The sequence below is a fragment of the Electrona antarctica genome (genome assembly GCF_951216825.1).
Source record: "Electrona antarctica genome assembly, chromosome: 3".
Taxonomy (NCBI): domain Eukaryota; kingdom Metazoa; phylum Chordata; class Actinopteri; order Myctophiformes; family Myctophidae; genus Electrona; species Electrona antarctica.
In genome coordinates, this window is record NC_136808.1 from 44541585 (window position 1) to 44569327 (window position 27743).

Consider the following 27743-nt stretch of genomic DNA (forward strand, 5'->3'; position numbering starts at 1 on the left):
ACCGTCTGTTTGGATGACCTCCACCGCACCTACCCTGGGCGATGTGAGATAGGGTGATTAATCAGATTGTTAGCATGTCTGATGGAGACCAAAAGAGAAGGCGAGGAGACCGTTCCATGGTGGGTTATTAGAGAAACAAAGAGTGAAAAGCGATACAAAATGAGAACATAATATATCTTCTGTATCATACAATACAGCTGTCACCTCAGGGGAACTATATATTTTAAATGATAGGCTTTTGGAATAATTACCCCAGAGCAACCATTATGTTTAATAACTATTATTACAATATATCATAAAATGGAGACGGGAGGAAATGTTGCAGAGATATAGTGTTACCAAACTGCAGCACTTATGGTCTAATATTGCACACATAATTTCTATTTTTAGATCTGAAAGCAAAAAAAATAGTGTTTACTGTATGTGTCAATTGGGAAGTCCCTGTATTAACACATGTTGAAAACAAGGGTTGGCTGATTATCTCACAGACTTTGTTTGACCTCAACCATGTCTTCATATTCATTGTTGGATTGAGGTTTCAAATCTAAGATAATTTATTAGATCAGAAATTCCAAATGTAACTATTATTACATGAACATGTTCAGACAAAACCAAACAAAACCTTGGGGAACTAGTACATACCTCAATTTGAGAAATACGGTGTAGCAGAAGTAGTAGTAAAATACTCAAAGCATGTTGGCTAAGTATTATGCTTGTATGCTTGTTTCACCTGAAGCCAAGTATAAACAATGCAGCTTTCAAAACATTAAAAAAGAAAACGTGAATGTGAATGTTTGGGGGTATGAAATATGTGTTTATTCGGCCTCACAAATTTGAGTTATTTTGAAAGAAATCTCCATTTGAACCCATTTTGGACGGGAACCCGTTTTGGTGTTTTAAGCATTATGTTATACTTTAGCTATTGAAAAATAGCAGATCTACAAGCTCATAGCGCGCCACCGAGTGGCGCGCTACGAGCTTGTAGGTCTGCTATTTTTGAAAAATCGTGAAAATGCGGCACAAATCTTTGAATATATATTCTTTCAGAAGACTTTTTATTTATTTCAACGTCAGGCCTAAATGGGTTAACATGCTACGTTGAGATACAGGGTTATGTGTGTGATAAAACCACAATAGAGGGTCATGGAGACCAAAGGTGACTTACATTTGGAGACTCTGAGGACTTTTGTCTTCACCTCGCCACCACCTGAACCGCTACAACCATCCTCATCATCACAGTCACCACTGTAGTGTCCTTCAGCATCTCCACTTCCTGTTTCGATCTGATCCAATGTCCCCAACTTAGGAATTGATTTCCCCTGCAACAGCTGAAAATGAAAAAATATGGACTTCATAATTAAGCAAAAGAAAAAATATGCAAAAACAAAATACTGCATTATGAAACATAAAGGACCTTGTTCTGTGCCAGCCAGCTGGCAAATATTTCACTTATGCAATGAATGACTCATATCTGCACTTTTTGATGAAGGCTATTTTCACGGCATTCAATTATATCTGTCCTAGAGTAATGGAATACAACAGCAACAAATATATTTCAACCCTGTGACAGTATATGATTTCATATGATCATTGATCTAATTGATTTTTGGGGAAACATAGCCTGTATTTAGCCTGTATACCATTATATCCACTATAGCGTGAGTTAGCTAGCCCACTTTTTCCATCCTCAGAAGCCTGCAGGGCTACTAAACTCTGTACTATATTGCCCTGCAGTCGAATCTCAATCAAAGGCTTAGTGAACTCTGTACCAGGCAAAATGCTTGCTCTAATTGCCTCATTTAAATTCATGGTGAAATCACAGAGGACAAGAGAGAGTGCTTTGTGTTGATCAGAAAGGTAGTGTCTATGCTATTGCTAATTAGTTACTGTCGTCGCTCGATACAGGGGAGTAGATATGTCAGGGCTAATGCCACAACTGAGACAAGGGGGAGCTGGAATAAATCTATGCTGGTGATGTAGCCTTACTGCGCCCCCCATTTCTCAGCTATAACAATGAAGTGACTGTAAAACCACAAGTAGTAAGGTGCTGTGTTTGTTTAAACTTTTAATTGTGTACTGTAGCATTTGGAAGCATGCAGTGATCTTTGATCAAAGGGACTATGGTGCATTACCAATTCCACTTGACATGGGAGCTGAAGATTTGTCCAGGAAGTCCAGGAAGACTTACAGTATAGGACATCCTAAGATTTTATTCTCTGGCCTCAGTTTACAGAGGAAATGGCATCTTGCAGTAACTAGCCAGTGCACAGGAACATGAGCCCTTGAAGATGACCGTTTCCAAGGAGATGAATGGGATGAATTTTCCATCGTTAACGCATGCACTGAACGTGCAGCGCAGCACCGAGTGCCGCGCTGCAAGCTTGTAGATCTGCTATTTTTTTTTAAATCGTGAAAATGTGGCACTAATCTTTGAATATTCTTTCAGAGAGAACGTTTTTAACTCAAATCTTTGCTTCTGGGGGGGTCCCTGGAACAACATATTTTGAGATGGGGGTCTGTGGCTAAATACAGATAATTCTGGGGGTCCTACTGATGTAGAAACATACGTTTTTCAGAAAACTATTTTTTTTAATCGACCTCAGCCCTAAATGGGTTAAGGGACATTCAGACCTGAAGATATATATTTGTTTCTGGTCGCTTCAATCGCTTCACTTTAGTCGCGCAGGTCAGTTAAAAAAAAGGCTGTTCGCTCCAGCTCACTATCTTCCATGCGAGATCTGTAGCTCTCTTCCCCCTCCCTCGAGTGGTGGATTATAATTGATTATTGATAAGAGATGTAAAAAAGTACACAGTAATTTAGATCTTTGGAAGTGTAACCAAATGGACCGCTCGTACATTTGTACCTCGAAACACCTATAGACGACCTAGAAAACACCAAAGATGGCTCAGTTCAATATATTTAACATAATTCCTGCTAGCTGCTACTATATCACTTTAATTCATTTTAACACATTGTCTACTTATGACGTAAGTCGGAACATTGGCGTTTTCTAGAGCAAGGATGGCCTCATTTTAGCTCACTAGCTGACGCTAATATTTTTGCCACTAAAATGGACGCCAAAAACAGACGTGAATCACACTAAAACCAAGTAGATCCGGGTCGGCAGTCAAACGCCGGCACTTTTGTCCACCAGGGGGAAGACAAGGTGTTAAGGCGCACGCAATAACTTCCCACTGAGCATTTTTTGGTCTAATAGACGTCTAATATTCGTCTAAAGGGCCGTCTAAAAATGCGATAAAAAACGTCTAAAAATGAAAGTTTTTTAGACGTCTATTCTTAGATTAGACGTTGGTTAGCGGTTGATTAGACGTCTATATATAGACCGTCTATATATATACGTCTAATCAACCGCTAATCAACGTCTAATCTAAGAATAGACGTCTAAAAAACTTTTTTAGCCGTTCTTTATCCCATTTTTAGACGCACGTCTAATAGCCGGCTATTGCTCAGTGGGTTTGGAGTGCTGGATATTTCTTTTTTTTTCTCGTTGCTCGCTGCTACTTCCTTACTAAAGTCACGTGATGCAAGACAGCTCTTTTAGATACCCGAGCCCCCAGAGACATACGGTAGCGGCTCCGACCCGTCCCAGGAGTCACTTCTTGTGGATGGAACCGGACCTGGCCCCGGGTCGGGTCGGATCCCGCGTATTTTCGGATCTCAGGTCTACTGGTGACCACTTTTTGAGGATAATTATTCAGATAATGAACTTTATTTATATAGCACCTTTCAGAGCAATGCTCCAAAGTGCTGTACAGTACAAGGTACAAGTTTAAAAGCGAGAAACACAATGGGAAAAAAGACAAAAATATCAACAGTTTAAAAATGTACAGTCTCCTATAGAAAGGGTAAAAAACATTCTTTGTACAGGTGAGTCTTTAAAAGTGACTTGAACACAGGCACAGATGGTGCTAGCCTTACATGCACCGGTAGAGCATTCCACAATTTGGGCGCCCGGGCGGCAAAAGCCCGATCACCTCTGGTGACTAGGTTCGTCCTAGGGACCTCAAGTAGGGCCCTCTCCGATGATCTGAGGATGCGTTCCGATCTAGGTGGGGACAGCATTTCGAAGATGTAGGTAGGGGCCAGCCCATTTAGGGCTTTATATGTAAGGAGTAGAATTTTGAAATCGCATCTGGCGCTCACAGGCAGCCAGTGCAGAGTGGCAAGTACTGGTGTGATATGGTCTCGTTTCTTAGTGTTGGTAAGCAGTCGGGCAGCAGAATTTTGGATTAACTGTAGGCGGGATGTGGTTTTCTTAATAAGGCCGGAGTAGAGGGAATTGCAGTAGTCGAGGCGTGATGAAATGAGGGCATGTATGACTATCTCGAGGTCCGGAGGTGACAGGAAAGGCTTGATTTTTGCGATATTTCTTAGTTGGAAGTAGCATGATTGTACGACTGTTGTTACCTGTTTATTAAAAGTTAAGTCTGAGTCAAAAAACACACCGAGATTGCGGGCTGCAGGTGTAACATTTGAGGAAAGGGAACCAAGTTGTGAGTGTAATAGGAGAGTTGAAGTAGGGGGGCCGAATAAAATTATCTCTGTTTTGGATTGGTTTAGTTGAAGGAAATTCTGTGTCATCCAGGCTTTGATGTCAGAGAGACAGGCCAAAAGAGGTGACATGTTGCCGGAGCCGGGTTTTAATGGGAAGTATAGTTGGGTGTCGTCCGCGTAGCAGTGAAAGTTTATATTATGGGTGCGAATGATGTTGCCAATGGGGAGCATATAAATACTGAAAAGGAGTGGCCCTAGGATTGAACCCTGTGAGAACCCCAGACCACAGAAAATCTACTGAATGTTCAAAGTTCTGTTGTTTTTTTTGGGTGTAATTGAGTTCAGAAAACCAAAAAATTCACCAAATCACCAGATCTTTAATTATTTAAACATTAGTTAATAGTAATATTATTGGAAAACATACATTAACCACTTCAGCCCTATGTATACTTAAAAATATTTGAAAATAGCAAGCTCACGTGTTGTCAAATCAATTTTATAAAGTACAGTACTAAATTCTTTTCGCTCCTATGCCACCAAAATGTGGAACGCCCTACCAACTGTCATTAAGACATGCGAATCCCTTGACTCCTTCAAAACCGCTCTCAAAGGGCACCTATACGGATGGCTGCAATTCGAAACTGGCCCCCGTAAAATCTGAATCCCCCCCCCCGCCCCCCCCTTTTTCCCCTCACTGTATATATTTCTTTTCCCTTTTTACCTCCTTTATGATGAATTCCTGTTCTGTCTATAGAAGTGTCTATTTGTACGTTTCTAAATGTTTTGATGATTTGAACATGGTGGACCCTATTGGAAACAAGTGTAATGCTTAATTGGGTCGTCCACTCACAGTTAACAGCCTTTGTATTGAGTTTGTGCTTGAAATGTACTGTAATTCTGCAAACTGTTAATAAATTCTTCAATCAATCAATCAATCAATTGGAAACCTGACATTCTGCATAATGAGTATACTTTTGCTTTTGGTACTAAAGCATATTTTAAAGTGAATTACTTTTGTACTTTTTGAATGCCAGACTTTTATTTTAACAGAGTATTTCTACATTGTGGTATTGGTACTCAAGTACAAAATGTGAGTACTTCTTCCACCACTGCTATCAGCGCGGCTGTGCGCCTAGACAGTAGACATACACTCGGTCGTTGAAACGAGGGCCCACGTCAGTGATAATCACAGCTGTCATTACAGTGTAACTGTAACCTCAAGAGTGACATTGCTTTAATTACAACAGTGTTTTTATACAAAACTATTAACTATGTGCCACGTGATGGGAGACACACAACACTTTATGATTTCAATGGCTTTGTTTCTTAATTGAATCCTTAGCATGCATGACCAAATTACATACTTCTGGACAACTACTAATTTTGTCACTACTGTTCCTGTGCCTAAGATAATGTCATACATTACCATGAAATGTATATGCAGACTGTAGAGTGGACTAATTAACCACTTCAAGGAGCGGATGTTCTCTTTAGAGCTATAGGATTTATTTCTGCTATGCTGTTACTTGTCTGAAGTCCTGCATTTATATTAAGCTGCTCAAACATGTGGGTATGGTTGGAAGGATATATGTTATCTAGACTTAAATGTTTCCGGGGGAAAATGCAGTTCCTGGTAGTGCCCAGGGGGAGGGATTATTTTTTTTCATATGCATGTTCTATTCAAAGCATTTGCCCTGGGGGCCAGTAAGCTAGAAACATGAGATCAAATGGGTAAATGGCTTCTGCTGTTAAACAATTGTCAGAGAAATGTGTACATTAAAGCAGTTTTATATATATATATATACACACAATATAAAGGTAAAAATGACGGGATCCAATATAATACTATAATGCCTCTATCCATTTACACATAACAAATGTTTTGCTGCTAGATTAGCACAATTTCTCAATGCAGTGACTGTAAAAAAAAAAAAAAAAAAAAAAAGGGACTGAATTGCACAGCGCACACCCATTGAGCTGAAATTTCACTTTCACAGACACAAAAAACCCCGCTATAGGCTACATGCGAAGTTTACAAGACTAAGCATGTCTTGTGCATGTCTTAAGATTTGACAAAACTTCATCTTCAGTAGACTCGACAACTGTAATGGTATCTTTACCGTGCAGTACAGTGGGGCCCGAAGGGCAGCGGTTCTAAAAGTGGTTTCTTAATACGGTTTCATGAATACATCTTAAATAAAATGTTATCATGAAAAAGTTTGTGTTTTTTAATTAATTAATCGTACCCATGAGGGTATAGGAAACCATAAGGTTCCATTTGGGTGAATGTTTAGTTTGTGCATTGGAAGCAAGTTTTGCACAAACTATTAAGAGAGCAAACACAACTTGATCATGTCAGTGATATGGATGAGAACAAAAAGGTCCCAATGTGGTCTCCATATCTGAATTGAATTGATGGGTCAATTTGTATAAAGAGCCATATATCATGTCTATGTGATTTCTAATCAATGAAACAAAGGAAGAAAGGGGGTAAAAAAAATACATACATATTCCCTGCATTTATGGTAGTTTTTCCTGGGTATCTGTCCGTTTCTTTTGCTCTTCTGTCACACTTTTTCTCTTTTTTAAAGAAATCAATTCAGGGGCTTAGAGGTTTTCTATGTAGAACAGTAGTTAACCACTATGTACCAAGGCCATCATGCATTGGCTAAGTAGTTCCCTGTATGGTAAGACATTTAGCAGTTGAAAATTCATTAGTTTTTTCTAGAATCGGTCTGACCTTTTTCTCCACCACCGGAAAATTGAGACTGTCAGCCTGAGGGGTGTGCATACACTCTCGCTCTGTACACAGCCTAAAATGTGCAATTACACACTGACTCTATAATTTAAAAATGACATTTATTTAACAAACAAGCAAACAAGACAGTCGAAATGATGCTTGTATTGGTTCTCTCTCATTTGGAAAAACCTTTGGATATTGTTCCGGGCATTTTAGTGCTTTTAGTTTGGTAAATAGTTGGTTAGTTGGTTCTCTGTGAGGAGTTTTAATGATGTGTTTCCCCACACTTACAGTACACTGTAAGTGTGGTACTCTGGTGGTACTCAGAGGAGTCACCCAAAAAAGGAGAAAAAAAGACAAAAGTGGAATGAAATATTTATATTAATACAGGTAGTTGTTCTGACCAAGAAATTGGTTGAAATAGGCTCTCCAGCCGTGCTGAAATGAGCATGACAGCACACGGTGACCTAGCCGTAAGATTTTAGGACGGATTTAATCACATTAGAAATACATCAGTTGTGCATCAGAGCAGCAGCAAAATTATCTTAGGAATGGAACAAAAACAAAACAATTTAAAGAATAAATTACATTTTCCTCCTGGGTTAATAATAGCTGAATAGGATGTGGCAGCTCTACGCTCCTGTATTTTAGTTATTGTGGCGGTATTTGGAGTGCCAGATATTTTCTGTGGTGGTACTTCAGTATAAAAAGGTTGAAAACCCCTACAGTACGTTATGTATACTGTATACTGGTTTAAAAGGTCATCACTATGCCACACGTTAGTTCTCAGTATTGCTGCAGAAAAAGTTTTTAGACATGACAAAAACCAACGAACAGAAAGAAAACATGACTGTGATGTGTGTGTGTGTGTGTGTGTGTGTGTGTGCGTGCGTGCGTGCGTGCGTGCGTGCGTGTCAGTTTAATATGATGAAAGATCACACAACTTTTACACAAACAATAATCTCCAACATGAATAAGAATACATAATTTTCAAATGACAGTTGCACAGCCCAAGTTATTGTTAGGTGGATTTTTTTTAAATGTTTTATGGCTCATACTTTGCTGCCGTGAACCTTAAATGAACATTTAACCTTGCATGATAATTTATTATATGATTGGGGAAAAGAAAAATCTGTGTCTACTGTCTAGCACTGTAGTTGAATGTGTGAATCAAAGAGCCGAAACACCACTATTTCTGCTCATGTGATATTGGAATGATCAGATGGCTTAACCCATTTTGGGGCGGGAACACCTTTTGGTGTTTTAAAGCATTATGTTATGCTTTAGCTATTGAAAAAAAGCAGATCTACAAGCTTGTAGGTCTGCTATTTTTGAAAAATCGTGAAAATGTGCAGTTGGGGGTCGGCGGCCAATTTCATTACATTTTCGGGGTCCTTGACATGAAATATTGAGAACCACTGATACAGAAAAAAGACATTTTAAAAATGACATTTTTTTTAAATTTCAACGTCAGGCCAAAATGTGTTAATGAATCACTGCTGAACTTCTAGAAAAGTTTAGGTTATTATAATAATTTGCTTGTTGAGTGAATTATCCCAACTGTCCCTCGCTGAAGAAGATAAAACAAACATTAGCATGTTTTGACTATAATATATTATACGACCACTTATGACTTGGAAAATTTGCAGCCAATAAGAGATAACTTGTAGAGTTGTTGATAGGGAATTGACACATTTAGACCACTTCAAAGATTTAAAATAGGCAGATGAAAGAAATGTCACATTGTAATTCCAACAAATGTAGCATTGATTCTCCATGCACTTCATTTTATGGCACTCAATCGCGAGAATATTAAATGAATTATAATAATAATAACGAGAAAAGTTCCCTGGCCCACTCTGCCCACACCCACCTGTACCGACTCCATTCATTAGCTCTGCTGTTTCCTGACTCACTCCGCCCACTCTCGCCTGTTACCACTTCTCCTTTAGCTCTCTAACTTACTTGCATTCTGTGGTGTTCCGTTTCTGTATATTTCCTATTCCGAGTTGCCAGGTACTGTGTGCTTGTTCTGTGTTGAGTCAGACCCCCATCTCGGAACCTCTCCTGTGTGCCTGACCAGTTTGTTTTTGACCTTCTACATTTGGGTTATTTCCTGTTCCCTATTTGGATTAGTTTGTCTGTTTTGGACTGCTGTCCTGGTTTTGACCCCTGCCTGTCTCACCTCGCTGTAAAGCCTTGCCGAGCCATGAGGCCCATAGGGCAGGAGCCTATCTCCTGTTTCTGTAGCGTGAGGTAGCTTGATGTACAGCCCCTGGCTGTAAGCCTTGTTCTTATTGCCTTTTAATAAATTCATTATATTGTATGCACTTTGTTTCTTTCCCCTGACATACCATAGCAGAATAGCAGGTAGCCTTCTGAAAGCATGATAAACAGTATTAAGTTATATTTCCACCCTTCTCCTAACCTGTCTCGGCCAGCCTAATGGCACAATGTCACATTCAAGTTCAGGAATGCAACCAATAAAAGGTGGACACATTCTCAAAGTTAATTCAGTGAACTAGGGGGACAGGATAAATGAATTATTCACAAAGAAAACTGCTGGTCAACCACGACATCAATGACTGGTAAATAATTCAACCCACGGTCTGTGCAAGGAGCCGGTTTGCCCCTGATTTTGATTGAGAGACACAGGGGCAGGTCCTACTTATAGATTCTTGATGGGTTTTACCACATTGGGGGTGGGGGTGAGCAGAGAGGAGAGGAGGCAACAAATAATTCATAGGAGGAAGCTGCTGATGAGCAAGATGATGAAATCCTGAGTTTGTACTCTCAGATTGCACGATGAATTTGTCAATAGCATGCGTTGCTGTTTTGTGTTCTGCTGCAGTCACTGCTTTGAATAGTAATGATTTGTTTCCATTTGGGCTTAAGGGGAGTGCAGGCATTTCTCTGAGCATCTGTGAGTCAAGGTCAAGTAAAGTAAACGGAACAGGAGTAGATTCATGATATTTGGTTGGAGAAAAATGAAATGAGCTTTTGCGTGCATACATCACGCTTATCTTCTCAACAAATGCTCAATGCTGGGGTTTGGTGCAATAATGTGGTGCAATCATTTCACCTTGAGGGATGAATATGAGGTCCTTCTGCATTTCCCCAATCACTCAATTTTTATTTTTCTCAGGCACTGGCAATGCTCTTATCCACGTGAACTCTATGAACTCATATCATAATAGGCGCACATTCACTGAAAATAGCTTATCTACAAGCTCACAATGTGTCGCATTGTGAGGCTGTGAGCTTGTAGATCAGCTATTTTCAGCAAAAGGATTTGGTGTGTGTGGACTGGACTGTAGTGGGGGGAAAAAGGAAAGGGTCAAGTACGAACTCCTGAGTGACCCCAATCAACAAAGTACAAGGTTTAAGTTGTTACTGTATATACTGCCAATATTTCTAGAAGTACTAGACATTGTTGGCAGTTTAATAACATGTTTTTTCAAAAGTTCTGTTGAAAGATTCAGATCAGATCAGGGTGAGTCACAGAAAACAATAGGCTACGTCACAGTCCATATTTCATCAGGGTGAGTCACAGAAAACAATACGTCACAGTCCATTGTTGATGGTCAGGTTGTTTAACCACATTATAGCCTAGTGTCCCTATTTTGGGCACATTTTTAAAAAAAAATCAACACTGCAGCCATGAAAAATAAAATAAAAAATAGGGAAATATATCTATATCTAAGCTTATATCTATCTATATCTAAAACATATGCTAACAAATAGGGCTTGAGCTACATATAGCAAAATACTACTACGTATACCAAAAATGTACAGTGAGGTTCAGGCTGCATTTCAAATGGGATTTATCCTCAGCAGCCTATAAATGATTTAGTTGATGATCAGCACTGTTTGGAACTGGTGTAGTCTGTGCAGTAAACAAACACTTGGAGGTGCCTGTGCACGAATAGTCCATACATAGTTTATACATTCCCAAACACAAGGACATAAACACCTTTAAGATTTTCAAATAAATGCTGCACACACGTCAGGGAGGCAGATAAGCAGCTCTAATGGCTGTGATATGGATTTATGAATGTGTTCCGACAGCCCACAGATGGTGTGAATTAGACAAGGAGGGATGCCAATTGCCAACACTGGGTCAACAGACGACCTCGCCTGCAGCCTGCCTCTCGGGGAAACCAGGCGAGCGGATGAGGAAGCCAGCGCCGCTGTTCAAGCATCCAGGGCAGCTACTGGCTGCTCAAGCACCCCCAGCCACTGGCTACTTAAACACCTAGCTCAAGCACCCAGCTACTGGCTGCTCAAGCACCCAGCCACTGGCTGCTTAAACATCCAGCCAGGGCTTCTCATTGCCAGGCCATGGCTGCAACTACTGCTGTCGCTGCTGCAGCAGAGATGCTGGAAACAGTAAGCTGTCCTAATCGAATCATCCTAAGGGAGAGTTCTCAAACCAAGCCTCAACAGCATAGAAGTGCGTAGACAGAAAAACAACATTGATTTGGTCAAAGGGGGCAAACAACAATTGTGTAAATGTGAACGTACACAAAAGCACTCAAATGGATTTGTAAATATGTATTAATTGATTTGTTTTGTTTTTCTCGTCCCTTCAGTGCTTTGTTGATTGTGTTTATGAGACCATTGCTCTATTATACCTTACTTATCGGCAAAATGGACGAGGGTGTAAACTAGTTAACACTCTAATCGAGTTACAAAAAAGACAAAACAAATAAAAACAGCAGCTTTAGGTTTTTGATTGCAGTATTAACTCAAAGGAAACACTCAAGTTGCACTCAAAACAAACAAAAACTAGAAAAGGGCGCATATCTCCACCGGGATAGTTTGCCTAGCCAGGGCTGTGTAAATGATGGGTTGCAGGTAGCTGGGGTTTATTTGTAATTACATTCATGACATATGGCGTTTTTGTACAAAATAGGCCCCTCCCAATCATTTTGGAAGCCAATTATAGGCAAACTGCATGGCCCTGCTGTCTCATCGTTTTCGGAATCTCGAGATTATTTGTACATAATCTGGTGGGGGTTTCTGGAAAAAAAAGACATTCGTAGCATTTCTGGCACCACATTATGTGTTTAAGTGAAATCACTTTTAGCGCTGCATTGTTTAGAGGCCCCTCAATGCGTGACTCAAACTTGGGGTTGATTCAGACGATGCGTACATTATCACCTGCAAACTTTGGAAGGCCATATTATTATTTGGAATGGAACATGAAACATCTGAATCAAAAATATTTATATTACTACAGAGATAATATCTAGTGATTTGTGTAAGTTTTGTCTCTGCAGAAGTAGTGCAAAATGGTGGAAAGTATCGTTAGGCAGAAATGGGCGTGGCCAACATGGGGATTTCACGTCACGATTCAAGAATCCAGGGAAAATGTTATTCTATTCTGTACGGTTCAAGAGTTATAGGCCTGGTAACCGGCCTGGTATAGCGCCACCATAAGGCCAATTTGAGACATGTGTGCATTGTGGCCTACTGGCAGTGTGTATAAAGAGTTGGACGGTGATTGGTCCAGTGGTTTCCGAGATTAGCTGCGCGCAGACTGGCATACAGTGTACACACACACACGTGTACACACACACACACACACACACACACACACACACACACACACACACACACACACACACACACACACACACACACACACACACACACACACACACACACACACACACACACACACACACACGTTGATATAAAAAGAGTGGAGGTTAACACGCGTTAACTCTAGTAAACCCTTAAATAAGTGAACCGTGCGGAACAGAAGGATACTGTATACTGGAAAACATAAAAAGAGACAGACAGAAAGACAAGTGTCTTACCTGATTGATGTGTTTCAGTTTATCTACGATCTGATTTATTACAGGGTCTGTTCCCTTCACTTTAACCTCAGGGTTTGCAGTCTGAGCCTTGATCCCATTGCCCACCACTCGCAGGGTGTAACTGTGAAAAAGACATAAGACAAAAGGAGAAACATGAGTGTGTTCATATGACCTCAATAATGCAAAAGCATCATCATGAGAAATGTACCAGCAATCAGTCAAAACTAAAATTAAAAAACAAATCAAATTGACATCTGGTCAGAATAAAAGTCTTGATATATGTTTATTGACAATGTTTATATGTACAGAAAAATGCACATAGTACCATCAAAAGGATAAATGTAAGAAAGCCAACGACTGTTTTCCATTGCAGACCCTTAGTTAAAAATTAAACACAACAATGAATGTGTATGAGTGAGCGTGTCCAACTGTCCATGTGAGTGTTTTAGGAATGTGTTATATAATAATTATTATGTTGTTATTATTATTATTTATTTATTTTTTCTTTATATGACTATCTTTGAGAAACTGTAAAATCACTGTAATAAACAACATTCTGAACTCATGAAAAGGCAATATTTGAATTCACATAGCAGCATACCCACTGTTGTTATTACATGCACGATTAAATGACAAATACCCAAAGGACACTGAGATGTGTGAGTGCAAACTGAAATGATTGATAATGATATACTGCACACTGGGATTTCAATTATCCTTGGTTCTGTTTATACAAGGATTACAAAACAAATGTGTTTGTCTACTTCTTATAAACATGCAGATATAATTCATAGTAAATAGGGATGTCAATGTGTACTATTCATTCATTTGTATAAGAACCTTTTTATACTCTCATAATCCCACCTATTAATTTGAGATATAATTATAGTCGTATGGAATGAATATAGAGAAATCAACGTCTTTGTGACCTTCAGTGCAGTCTTGTGCATCGGTCCTCTACTACATCATGATTAATACCAGACTGAAGAGATTACATCAGAGCCATCTGTGCCCAATTTCACCCAATGAAAATGTGTCAGGCCGTTCTATATGAGAGATTTGTTGCTAGCCCATCTTATTTCAGTGCCAGAATTTTTGAAAAAACAAGAGGATAAAATAAAAATTAAAAAACATGCATGTGTGCATACATACTTCTTAGCATGCACCGATGACCTCTCTCTCTCTCTACCCTTATTCTATTCAGAAAGCAATATATTTCACTCTGCCATTGGGAACCCCAACAATGATCACAACCATAATAGCGTCTCTTAACATGCTACTGGTGGTCTGCAGTGCAATATACAAAGACTCCCATGGGCCTCCACGGCACCAGAACATGTAGGCCTGTCCGTGTGTCCATGTGTCAGATTTAAAGGAAAAACATTCATCATACTCATCATATATTCTCCACAGTGAGTGCAAAGCATATAGCACCAAACCACAACCTACATGAGGATATCAAACAGCTGTGTGATTGCCTGTGTCTCCGTGGGGACAGCAGCAGTATCCTTTAATCCATATCCCTCTTCCCGAAGGGATGCTTGGTTTGCATCTCATCTCTGCTCTCACTGCTACTGAGTCATAGATTGAAATTTTCAATCATCACCTCTATGATGGCTTTCTCTTTTTCTTTTGGTCTGATTATCCAGTTTTGCCAAACTTTAACTTCTACAACAAATAATGCTGAGTCTGAATTCCTATTAGTGCAGTCCTATCCTAATTTACAGTTGTACTCGGATGATAACCCCCCCCCACCCCCCAAAAAAGAACACCACTTCCTTCCGGACAACCCTTCTAAATAATTAGACATTATATAATGTTTTAGTCAAACTCCAGTACAGAGCATGGAGATGATACGCACTGCGACTTTCACCTTTCATCCAGTCATTAAAAAGCGATCATGTTCTTTACGTCCTAAATTTCTACGGTATATCTGAATAGCTGTGGCGTGAAAAAGTAGTAGGGTAGCCCACAATAAAGAGTTGTGGTCTACCCAACTACTCGTAATAAATGTATGCGTGCGTGTGTGTGTGTGTGTGTGTGTGTGCGTGTGTGTGTGTGGGGGGGGGGGGGGGACGACAGTGCGTGTCGAAGGCAGCAGCAACTGTTTCGCTGTGGTCATTGAGCATATGGGCTCCTTCAAACAGCCTGTTCTCATGAGCTCAAAAGGCCAGACAAACCTTCAAGCAAGACAACCAGTAAGACGCCCTGAGGGTGAGAAGCAACCTTGGGGCAGACCAAGGCGCAGTTGGAGGAAACACATTGACTCACTGGCCTTGGAACATCTCGGAATCCCCCAGGAGGAAGTCACTCAAGGTACGGCTCAAGGCTCAAGGTACGGCCACGGAGCCGACTTGGGGACCCAACGCAGCTCCTCCAAGGAAAACAAACAAATGAACGGAGCTGAACGTGAATCCCCCCCACCGCCCACCCCTTTTTTTCCCTCACTGTATATGTTTCTTTTCCCTTTTTACCTCCTTTATGATGAATTCCTGTTCTGTCCTTTGTCTATATAGAAGTGTCTATTTGTACGTCTCTAAATGTTTTTGATGATTTGAACATGGTGGACCCTATTGGAAACAAGTGTAATGCTTAATTGGGTCGTCCACTCACAGTTAACACTTTAATTGCCCGGAACTATTTAATCCATTACATTCATGCGCCCAGTCGATTTATAAACACGGACGCCTTTTCCGGACGGACCGGCCGGAAGTTCATGATGTTGTGTAGCAGCTAACAATAGCCACAGCACTTTAGAATCGATCGACAACAACGGGAGACAAGAATAAATCTATCGAGACTAGCGACTGGACCGCGGAGCGCCGTCTAACACAGGACTTTTTTCAGAAAAAGACGGGATGATTTAGATCGCGATTTATGAACGTTTTAAGATTTTCGTTTTCATCAGCTAAACAGAGGAGGGAGTTTTTTGATGACGTCTCAGTCTTGCGCGTCACCGAGGAGAGCCCAGCAGGCGCGCCTGGGCTATACAGCCAGGCGATCTGTTCTCGTATCAATAAACTTCGTCTTTAGGACAATACTTCGTCCTGAGCGTCGGGCGTTACTAATAGAAAGGACAAAGAACTTCGTCCTGGGCGATTAATCTGTTAACAGCCTTTGTATTGAGTTTGTGCTTGAAATGTACTGTAATTCTGCAAACTGTTAATACATTTTTCAATCAATCAAAAACTAATGTGGCAGCGGTGGCCGAACGGATAGCGGCGCGGTCTAGATACCGGAAGGTTCCCAGTTCGAACCAGCCGTCCGACACGTTAAAATTACCACCGCTGAAATGCCCTTGAACAAGGCATCAACCACTACGATGAAATGTGTTCTATGAGCAGGGCCTGGCTGGAAACAAGTTCTTGAGCTTAGCCCAGATACCCTGGGTAAATATAGATTTCATTTCATTTCATGTTGCTCTGGAGAGGGAAGTCTGGAGCACTCTGGTGGAGCTGTTGCCCCCGCGACCCGACTACGGATAAGCGGTTGAAGATGGATGGATGGAGCTGGTAAGGGTGGCAATATAACTAATTCACAGTGATAGGACAATTCAGGGAAATTATTAATTTCAAGCTTATATCAGCTCTTTCTTGAATTTGATAAGTGCTTTTTAGAGTCCACAACCTGTAAGCTTTTAAGTGGCAAGGGCTAATTTTGTGAGACATGTAGTGATGCCACTTTCATTAATTAAAATACATCACAAAAAAGTTTCCTAGACAGTGAGGTAGTGACAGCCTGTCTTTGAATAAAGGCTTATCATAATCCCAATTACAAGGCTAGTATAGGTATCCAGAAGGTAGGCTGTGTACCATTACTGAATGCCGTGACAAAATGACAAAACAGTAATCAATGCTGCTGCTGGCAAAGATTTAGCTTCAAACATGGCTACTGCCATGTTTGTTCCAATTACTAGGACGCCCTGAACCTTGAAGCTATATTGACTGATGCCAAGGCAAGGCGAGCTGAAGGGCAAGGCAGCGGTTGTAATCAACATGGTCTGATAGTTGGTTGGTGGGTGGTGATTTTGTGTCAGGCAACTTTTTTGTAACAGCAAACAATTAGAGCAAATTGAAGAATATAGTTATAGAGTCATGACAACTACATAAATTATTTTCTTTTCTTAATTTCTGTAATATGAGATTCACATTTTTTTAATTATATTTCCCCCTCCTATAAACAGCTTTTGCCCCCACAAAATGTCCGCAACACAAACATTAAATGCCACTGACAATGAAGGGTAATTTATGTCATCTTGTCCCCACACGTCTCATATTTGCCATCGACAATGAATGGAGAAATTAGGTCAAATGTCCGCCAAATATGACAGGCATTATACCACAGGTCGTTTCGAGGAAGCAATCTGATTGGTTGAAACAGCCTTCTAGTCGTGGATTAAACCAGCACCAGCACCATTCACCACCTAATCAAAACAAAAAATTCAGCTGCTCTGTTCTCCCAGAGCGCTAGCAAACTCGGTGGCTAGGCTAGCTAGTTTCTTGAGACATTTGTGGTCGTAGTGAATACATCTGTCATTAAAACAATATATTATTCAGCAATTTTCTTAGTTTTAAGGGTAACTGTTGTATAATTGCAATATTACACTCGAGGGTGTGGTTTAAAGTGATTATTGCCACTTCAGTGATGCTTGCGGAACTCGACTACGTCTCGTTCCTGACCACATCACTATCGTGGAAATAATCACGCTAAACCACACCCTCTCGTGTAATATTGCTTAATTCTGATTGGCCAGTATGAGATGATGCACGATGATAAGACCACCCCTCACTTCACACGGGTGTGTTTATTTAATATAAGATTCACATATTTTTAAGGGGCGCTAGCCCCTCCTATACAGGTTTAATGTTTGTTTTAAATACGCCATTGACAATGAAGGGAAAATCTTGTCACCTAACACAAACATTAAATGCCATTAACAATAAAGAGAATTTAATTTTGTTTTGTTTGTTTGTTTTAAAGTTTGTTTTGTCACCATTTGTTTTACATCACCATTACATCACCTAATCAACATGAGTTAGACTTTAATATATTAGCGAGTTTTTATTATATTTTCTTTGTTATATAAAATATTTTTTTTAAACCTTGCATTATGGTTGAAAAATAACGTGTGTTAAAGAATGAATTCATGACAACTATATAATAAATAAATAAAATAATGTTAAGTTATTGATATTTAATTTCGTATTTTTGTTTTAATGGATTTGTACGATGATAAGACCCCTCACTTCACACGGGTGTGATTTGTTTTTTACTAAATGGCTGGTAGTTGTTTCTCAGGACAGGAGTGCTGAGACAGATTCGTTCATGCAGCAAAACCTTTTGCTACTGGTCAGATCTCTGGAAAATGTATTCATTCAATTTGGATTGTAACTGTAAAAATCACACCCGTGCGAAGCTTGCTCATATAAATTGACCAAGCTTGTCCAATTTCAATGCCTGCTCCTTGGGATGAAGAGAGAAACATTAAGAGGATGCTTATGAATTCATGAGGACTTATGTAAGCATGCATAAACAAATCAAAAAGTACCCTTCTGAGTCATAAGCACGCATAAACAAATCAAAAAGTACCCTTCTGAGTCACAAGGAAGCAAAATCAAATCCAACTTCCGTTATATCTTGCATGTTTACCCTCTCACTGCCCTAGCTTCCCTGTCTCTCTACAGGCTCTCCTAGCAATAAGGTCTGAAGTAGTAGTAGAAAGTAGAAAGCAAACACTTCACCACTATTGGGCTTCCGGGCACAACATATCAATGATGATCATCCATCGAGCCTCCTTAGGACTGGACCCAGGTAAACACAAATAGATGCTAATAATAAGGCATGGGGATAGATTCCTCCCTCCACCACCAACTGGTAAACATAAGGATAGAACCAAAAATGTTACCATGTCATCTGTCAGTGTCATGCCCCAGTTCATTAGTATCTTCTCCCATCTGATGAAGAAATGCATTACATTCCTCAATCTGCCCAACGATAAGAGATCCATGTCAACAATAACTTCATCTTGGTTGTTTTTCCATTTATATTAACCACATGAACCATAGCATTCTATTCTGAGGGTGAACATTCTGTGAAATAGCAGATCTAAAAGCTCTCAAAAACGTCAAAATAGTTTTTGTTTGTTTTCCAACTCGCAAAACAATCAACTGGTGGACGGGTTACTTCAATGATTCTCAACCTTTTTTTTTTCAAGGACCCTGCTTTGATACGCATTAGGTGATAGACTGCCAATAGATAGGATTTCTTTTTAGTTTTCATCTCTGGGGCCCCAATCTGTACTCAATCCTCAGTGTTGACAGTGTACAAATGGAAACTAATGGACCTGTAAGGGTCAATTTGTTACACTGCCGGGGCCCCAGGGACCACACTGGGGTGACAATTCTCATGACAGACACCTGGACATTGTTCAGGGGTTTAGTGCGGATGGTACAGATGCTACCTTTGTATCGTCCACCATCCCCTGTCAGCCCATCTTAGAAGCAATTTTAATATAGCATATACTACAGTACAGTATATCACCGCTACAGAAACCTTGTATGCCCAAAACTTGTACTTTTCAGGAAATGGACAAAATAAATCCATTTAGAGCCAAGTTTGAATAATGTGATTATTTGAATAATTACTGCTTTTTTTTGTGATTTGTATTTTGGTTTAACAGTTCATGTATATTGACCGTAGTATATTTTTGAGTTTGAGCTTGTTTTGGATCAGTCCTGTATTAGGGAACACATTTTTTGGAATAAATCTTTTTGTGCACTTTTTACATCCTGTGAGTATATTCCCTGTGAAGTTTTTCTACTCAAGGGAATATACATATTCGTATATGTATATTATATGTATAGAATCTATACTATAATGCGCAGTTGTATTAAAAGCCCTTGTCACTATTTTGATTGACCTTTCAAAATAGTGACAATAGCTGATCTACAAGCTCACAGCACATTCTGCTACAATGCATTGCAAACTTGTGGATCTGCTATTTTCACTATTTTCAAACATGTTGACAAAAATAGATCTCTACACAACATATGTGTTTAACACCTTTTCTTCCATTTCACATTGATGTCCAAATTGTCCAATCTTTTTGTTCACAGACAGTACACCTGGATGGGGTATACAGCCATATTGATTCCAAGTCAATTTTACAGTTGGGTGATCACACAGCTTCTCTCCCCATCCACTGGCAGTCTTATCTGTGTTTATGTTTCCACATGGTATCTCAGCACACTCATCTTTCTATGGACAATCACAAGAGGGTACTACAAGAACACTGCAGTCCTTAGCCCTTACACCTCTTAAGACTTCTTGAACCCCCACACAGTGAATGACAATTACTCCTCTTTCTGTTTGACCACAATATCTGTGCTGCTGCTCACAATTCAGTATAGGCTTTTGCAATGTATCAACTATGGAAAAAAACGCAGCAATGTGCTAGTACCTTAACACCCACTTTATGAAGCATAAATATTACAATTGATTTCAACTGGACAGCACAAAATGGACAATTTGGTATTATTCCCATTAATAAACCCATTGAAAACACATGATTAGGAGCTTGAACAACAACTGCATGGAGCATTCATGAAAACAGATTCTTGTCTTCAGTTAGCTTTATGCAATGTTCACTTTATGCTCATGTCAGACTTTTATACTTATACTTATACTTAAAAATAGCAGACCTTCAAACTCACGATGTGTCTCAGCATGAGCTTGTAGACACAATGTAGAACCAAGCATAACTCAGGCTTTATACGACAAGATCAAGGGGGTTGGGATGATGAAGAGTGTTGTGATTTTGGTAGACCACCTGAGTGGTCCCTCGTGAGTCTCCATCAAAACCAAAGGTGTGGTGGGTGGATGAGGATCAGCTGAGCCACGCGCAGAGAACATAATTATATGTCAACATCAGGCCGTATTGCACATACATTCTAGTTTATTAGACACACACAGAGAAATATATACAGTACGAACAGCGGATTCTTAGCAGATAAACGAGGATAAGAACAGAATGAACAGGAACAGAGCATGGCATTTCATATAATTTCGCACATGCAGTCAGTCTCTCTGATACAGTAGTGGATGGTCATCATATCATGGATATCAACATGCTTACGTAGATGAGTGCACAGAGAGGGTACAGCTCAGGGCAAACAACAGTCTGGGGAGTTATGGAGGATCCAAAATTAGATGACGGGGCCAAAAGGTCAAAGGAGGGACAGGTTGCAGGCATCAGCCTAGAAGAGAGACGGACCTCCTTGTTCACCAACTTCACCCTCCGAACCTCCGAAATCTTATAGGCACACACCTGATAGTGGATGGAGCTGAGGAATAAATACCTGCAGTCCATACCAAACTCAATATTGATGATTTATAGAGGTTGTTCCCCTATACTTTATGACTGTGAATGCTGGACCCTATAGCCCACCTTGCAGAAGTCCCTGGCTGGGAAGGGTACTAAACTTAATACGTACTAGACTGCGGCCGTGTGGCCACAAGTGCTAATAGCTTGTAACAGACCTACAAGCTTGTAGCGCGCCACCGAGAGCTTGTAGATCTGCTATTTTTCAATAGCTAAAGTATAACATAATGCTTAAAACACCAAAAGGGGTTCCCGCCCAAAATGTGTTAAACAAGAATGAGCACATTATCAACAAACCTCTGTATGGGGGTTTACCAATGTAATACTGTAAGTGAGAAGGTAGCATCCAGGAGGATGAGGCAAGCCAGTTACTGCTATACGCACCGGGAGCTCCCAGCTAGCAAACTGGTGCTGTTGGAGGGAGCCAACACACAATCACGAGGGCAGCCCACACCAATGTGCATGGATGTACTAAAGAAAGATGCAGGGGCACCAAGTACTGAACTGGAACTGGAAGATCTAGCTGGACTGCTCGCCTGAGGATGACCTATATTCCCCCGTGCCTTGTCATATATGTGCACAACCCCAAAACGTTGCCATCACATCATGCCCCAGACAGACAGAAAAATGGAGGGAGGTACGTAGGACTCCTGGGGTAGATTTGCAGTCTACGGATCACACATTTCGAGTATGAATTTTTGATAGATTTGGTAGATTGATAGATTTTACATTTACACCATGCACGCCTCTGGCATTAGACAGTATCTGCACGTCTTTATCCCTGTATAAAATACACAGGGTCAATAAGGCTATTTCATTTCATTTAACCATTGACAAGGCCCACAAACAAAAATGATGAACCCATTAGAATGGTAAATGGTAAATGGTGCATTTATATAGCGCCTTTATCCAAGGCGCTTTACATAGATTGTGCATTACATTAACCCATTCACACACACATTCATACACCGATTGCAGCGGAAGCCATGCAAGGTACCAACCAGCACATCGGGAGCAATTTGGGGTTCAGTGTCTTGCCCAAGGACACTTCGACATGTAGACAGGAGGAGCCGGGATTCGAACCGCCGACCCATGGATCATTGAACGACCTGCTCTACCTCCTGAGCCACAGCCTCCCATTAGTAATGGCAAAAGTAAAGTTTGCATTATTGGTAAAAATCTATGGATAGTCAATTAAACCACCGCCAACACAAAATATAGTTGCTTTTCTGTCATGTTGTTCCAGCACAAACTTTAGTGAATTGCTGCAGGCAGTTTGGTTAAGATTAAAACCTTGTCTCAGAGGACCTAATTTACCCATGTGCCCCAAGGTACATTTTACTACTTTTCATCTCATACTGGCAAATTAACTTTCACTTGAGTAGTAATTAATGTGCATTAATCCTTTTTATATATTCAGATATAGAGACTATAAGTTGTGTTTGGACATGGTTAATTACTCAGAAGTGGCCAAAGGGAACAGTGCAAGTCACATTCAGGGGTGAGAGAAGTGAAGGTGCCAGTCAATACCATATGTAGCGTACAGTAGTAGCCCACCGATCTAATAGGCCATGGGATGGGGGGTTTCACCTGCATGAGTGGTAAACGTTAACACTTAGCCCGCTAGCATTTATTGAAAAATTAGGATCTAATTCACGCCAGCATTTATAAAAATGCTCTATAAAAGCACAATTGCCATTAATCAACGGCAATGGCGGTAAGCGTAGTATCAAAAAATCACACCCGTGTGAACTGAGTGGTGTAAGGTTTTATATAGCATGATCAGCTGTGGTCTGACGTAATGTCTAACGTAATGAAATAAGGTAAGGTATTATGTAGCCTGATCAGCTCTGATCTGACGTAATGAAATCACACCCGGATGTGATTTCACAACTGGCTTTTTTTGTGCAGAGAAAATGACCACGGTTGCTACGGTCATCCAGTTCACCCGGGTGTGATTTAATTACGTCAGAAATTATTTTGAACATAGCAACCATGGTCATTTTTTTATGCACACAAAAGCCAGTTGTAGGAGTGGTTTACACCACTCAAAAAATAGGCTTCAATTGACCTACATCTACGGCAATGGCGCTGAAAGAATTAAGTTTCCTATGCAGGAGACTAGGGAGCTTCTCGGATAACCCTCAGTGACTGAAGGGTGGTGTCATAGGTGGGTGCATGTGGCAGAGTAGCCATGCCTGTAGCCCAGAAGTATAATATTTCCCTTTACCAGGGGAATTTGCCGTTGGCCGATATTTTAGGTTTCCCAATGCGGTGAACCCACGTTTGAATATACACAACATCGCATGATGACATTTTCATGTTTGCCTAATGCCTATACTAGTGATGGGAGATTAATCAGCAAACACATCGGTATCGGACGATTTTAGTTGTTTTTAGATTAATCGGCATCGGTTCGATTAATCAATCAGACTGATTAATTAATCGGTCCGATTAATCGGTCTGTCTTTACAGATAAACAAGCCCAAAGTAACAGCTTGAACAGATCTACAAGCTCACAATATTAAATATAAAGGTATTAAAGTTAAATCTGACTTTCCTAAGCCTGCAGTGCAGATACCCTGTTACATGTATTCTTCAGAATGGACAACATTATTATATTTTTTCAATACAGAATGAGATCATATTGACATCGGTAATATCGGTTATCGACCATAACAGCAATTCATCGGCACATCCCTAGCCTATATTAATCATACATTACAGGCACACTGCAAGGAACCCAGCAAAAAGGCTATGATCCATACGAAGGTCAGGAAGAGGCCCTGTAGCTATTACAAAGCATTTTGTTTTCAGATTTCTTTTTAGCTGTTACGACTGTGTTGTTAACTGACACTTCCTGTAAGCTAACAATGCAGCCTGCCAGGCTGTCAGGCTAACGTTGAAGGTTGAGTGTCAGACTGATGTATCAACCGTCAAGCTTATTCTGGGTTCGCTCACTCTGAATACCTCCAGGGTGGCAACGCGCTATGCGGCAGCCAGCAGCACTAATCTGCACAACCTCTTCACACTTCTTGAGCTTGTGTCAACAGCAATGTGAGTCAGTTAGCCATTCATATGCTGCTACAGATGGCCTCATCCCTCTTCTTTGGCTCTGCAGTTGACATGATTCATGGGGCCCTGTGTCTTGATTTAGGGTCTCTTTCATATTTCTCCTATAGCCCACAGCAACGACGCATTTCTCTAAGACACCCCTGAGGCAATGACCCTGTCTGGCTGCCCTGCCGTTCTACGTGGCTGAGAAGGAAAAGAGCACGGCTTGACTGGAACACACACACGCGCACACACACGCACACACACACGCACGCATGCAATGATGCACATGAATATGTGTAGCATGAAGATAAATTATTTACAGGATGTATACTATAGGCTAATACCAACAAACAAATAAAGCACCCAGTGTTTTAGAGAAGTACGCGCACACGCACGCACGCACACGCACGCACGCACACACACACACACACACACACACACACACACACACACACACACACACACACACACACACACACACACACACACACACACACACACACACACACACACACACACACACACACACACACACACACACACACACACACACACGATGCACTGGTGAGTTTTCTTCCAGAATTTTGTCCAGTGTGGCTCTGTATATAGGATGCTGTCTGTCTGTCCCTGTCCTGACTCCTGAGCTAATCTACCAAACCGCTGAACCGATCAGAGGAAGATTTCTCATTCACACTTTCTGTTGCACACTGCCAATAGCCAAAGAAACACATTAACATTTTGTGGAATATTTTTCACATTTTTTATTTCACAAGCCGCCCACACAAAGGCCATTATTAGCTCTTGAATTAATTTTAAATGAAGCTACTAACAATATCCAATTATTTTCCATCTATAGTTGCCAATGCCGATTGTTATGAGAATTTTTGCTTAAAAGCAAGCACAAAGTTGGCTTTGTGCCTGCATTTCAGACATGCGTATCTTGAGATCATTTAAGGACAACTTTGGGTTTTTTCAACCAAGGTTCATGTTTTAGCTTGTTATTAGAGAAAGTAAAAAGTGAGAGTTAAAAATAATAATAATTGGGGCGGGGGCATTCAAAGTGGCTAAATACTAAATACGTCTTTCTTTTTACAAAATTGTACGACGATTTATTTTATTATTATTTACTATAGTCCTACTAGACCCCAGGAATTTACATCTGGCCACAAAAGATTGCGAGGTCTTCTATTGAATGTGAAGGAGGAGGACACAGTGTATGGCAGCCCCCAAGTAGTCAGTTGTTCGTTCAGACACACTGAAAACAATTACTGTGGCCAGATGTAATTTACTGGGGTCTAGTAGGACTATAGTAAAATAACAATAAAGAAATCGCCGTAATGTTTTGTAGGCTAAAAAAATATTTAGTCAAAAATAGCTAAAAACGCTAAAACGAAAGAAAAAGATTTAAGACTCACATTTATCTCTCTAATAACAACCTAAAACATGAACCTGAAAAAAAACAAAAAACAAAAACCATCAGGGGAGGTACAACACTTCAGGACTTGGTTTAGTCAAACAAGCATCCCTGACTGTCAGCGTAGCTATGATGTCATACATCATAGCTACGTTGACTGATCATCCAGTGCTGGGTACCGACATTTGAACATGGTCAACGTTTTGCAAAGCTATAACCCCTGCAACAATGCTGGATTTGAACATGGTCAACATTTTGCAAAGCTATAACCCCTGCAACAATGCTGGATTTCTGCTTGTCAACCATCTTCTCTACATGTGTTGCTTGTCAACCATACAAATCTAATCTGACCAGTGATGCGCAAAGTGTATACTCAAGTAAATATAAGTATTCAAAAGGTACAAACTACAAAGTACATTTGAGCGCAAATGTACTTCGTAAAACGTAGATATTAAAGGAGAGTTTCATGCTAGAAGGCTTTCTTACCTTTCGTTGTAGCAACAAAGTGGTGTTATTTTGTGCAAAAACGCATTATTGGCTATTTCCCCTACCCCACCATAAGCCCTCAATGGGGCGCTGGGTTTTAGTTCTAATTCGCTTATTTCCATCGCTCGAAAATCTATTTTTTTGTGTAGCGTCACACTTTACTCCATAGACGCTACACATACTGTTGACATTATGAAGAGAGGATTTATACAAAAAAAATGATTTTCGACGAAATGTAAGAAAGCCTTCTAGCATGAAATTCTCCTTTAAGACACATTGTGAGCTTTAGATCGGTTATTTTAACTTTTATTTGAAATAGAGCTTAATTCTTATATTTTTCATATTCCTTCCTAGAAATGTACGGTACTCAAGTAAATGGATTTAGTTACTGTCTACCACTGAATCTGACCATGTTGGTTCAGCCTTTGCCCAAATCGGCTGATGCTGATGATTGTCTTCCCTGAATCCCTAAAACACAAAACATGTAAGGTGGGATGGTAGAGACACACACACACACACACACACACACACACACACACACACACACACACACACACACACACACACACACACACACACACACACACACACACACACACACACACACACACACACACACACACACACACACACACACTAAGCTCTAAGCACTAAACACACACACACACACACACACACACACACACACACACACACACACACACACACACACACACACACACACACACACACACACACACACACACACACACACATACTAAGCACACACAAAGCACACTAAGCACACACTAAGCACACTAAGCACACTAAGCACTAATTTCTTGTTGGGTCACGGTCTCTGACAACTCATTAACATAGATTATATTACTCCATTCCCACGTTCCTATACATGATGGGCTGGCTAATGGTTGAATAAGGAGCCCAGTTGCTTTTAAACAAGCAGTTGACCAGGTTTGTCTTTCTCTGTTCACTTTTGGGATTGTTGGAAGTTGGATGATAAGCCTGTGTGTTTCTCTTCTATCTGCAGTCTAAATTTTAAATCCAATTTGGTCTCTACAGGCTTCGGTTTTCCCTGTCAGAAACAAGTATAACAAAAGACTGCAAGCACCCACTGCCTTATCGCTACCAGTAAATTACCACAGGATCAGATACAAGCTGCCAACTCACAGAACTCACTAGAGAGAGGGAGAGAGAGAGGGGGAGGGAGGGGGGAGAGAAAGAAAGAGAGGGTGTCAAAACAAGGGGAGAGGAGTGGCCCTACCGAGAGTGATAGGTTCAACTGCTCTAAAAGGTCATCTAATGTATGTTATCTACCGTTCATCCTC

At 40.4% G+C, this 27743-nt stretch overlaps 1 protein-coding gene across 2 annotated transcripts in view; it reads right to left on the reverse strand.

Moving 5' to 3' along the window:
• Positions 1-27743, reverse strand: part of gpc5a (glypican 5a) — a 112285-nt gene that overhangs the window by 35654 nt on the left and 48888 nt on the right. For both annotated transcript variants that reach the window (XM_079496555.1, XM_079496554.1), the window contains exons 7-8: positions 13082-13202; positions 1166-1328 (exon numbers count right to left, since the gene is read on the reverse strand). In XM_079496555.1, the coding sequence (XP_079352681.1) occupies positions 1166-1328; positions 13082-13202 (284 nt within the window). The remainder of the gene's footprint in view (positions 1-1165; positions 1329-13081; positions 13203-27743) is intronic.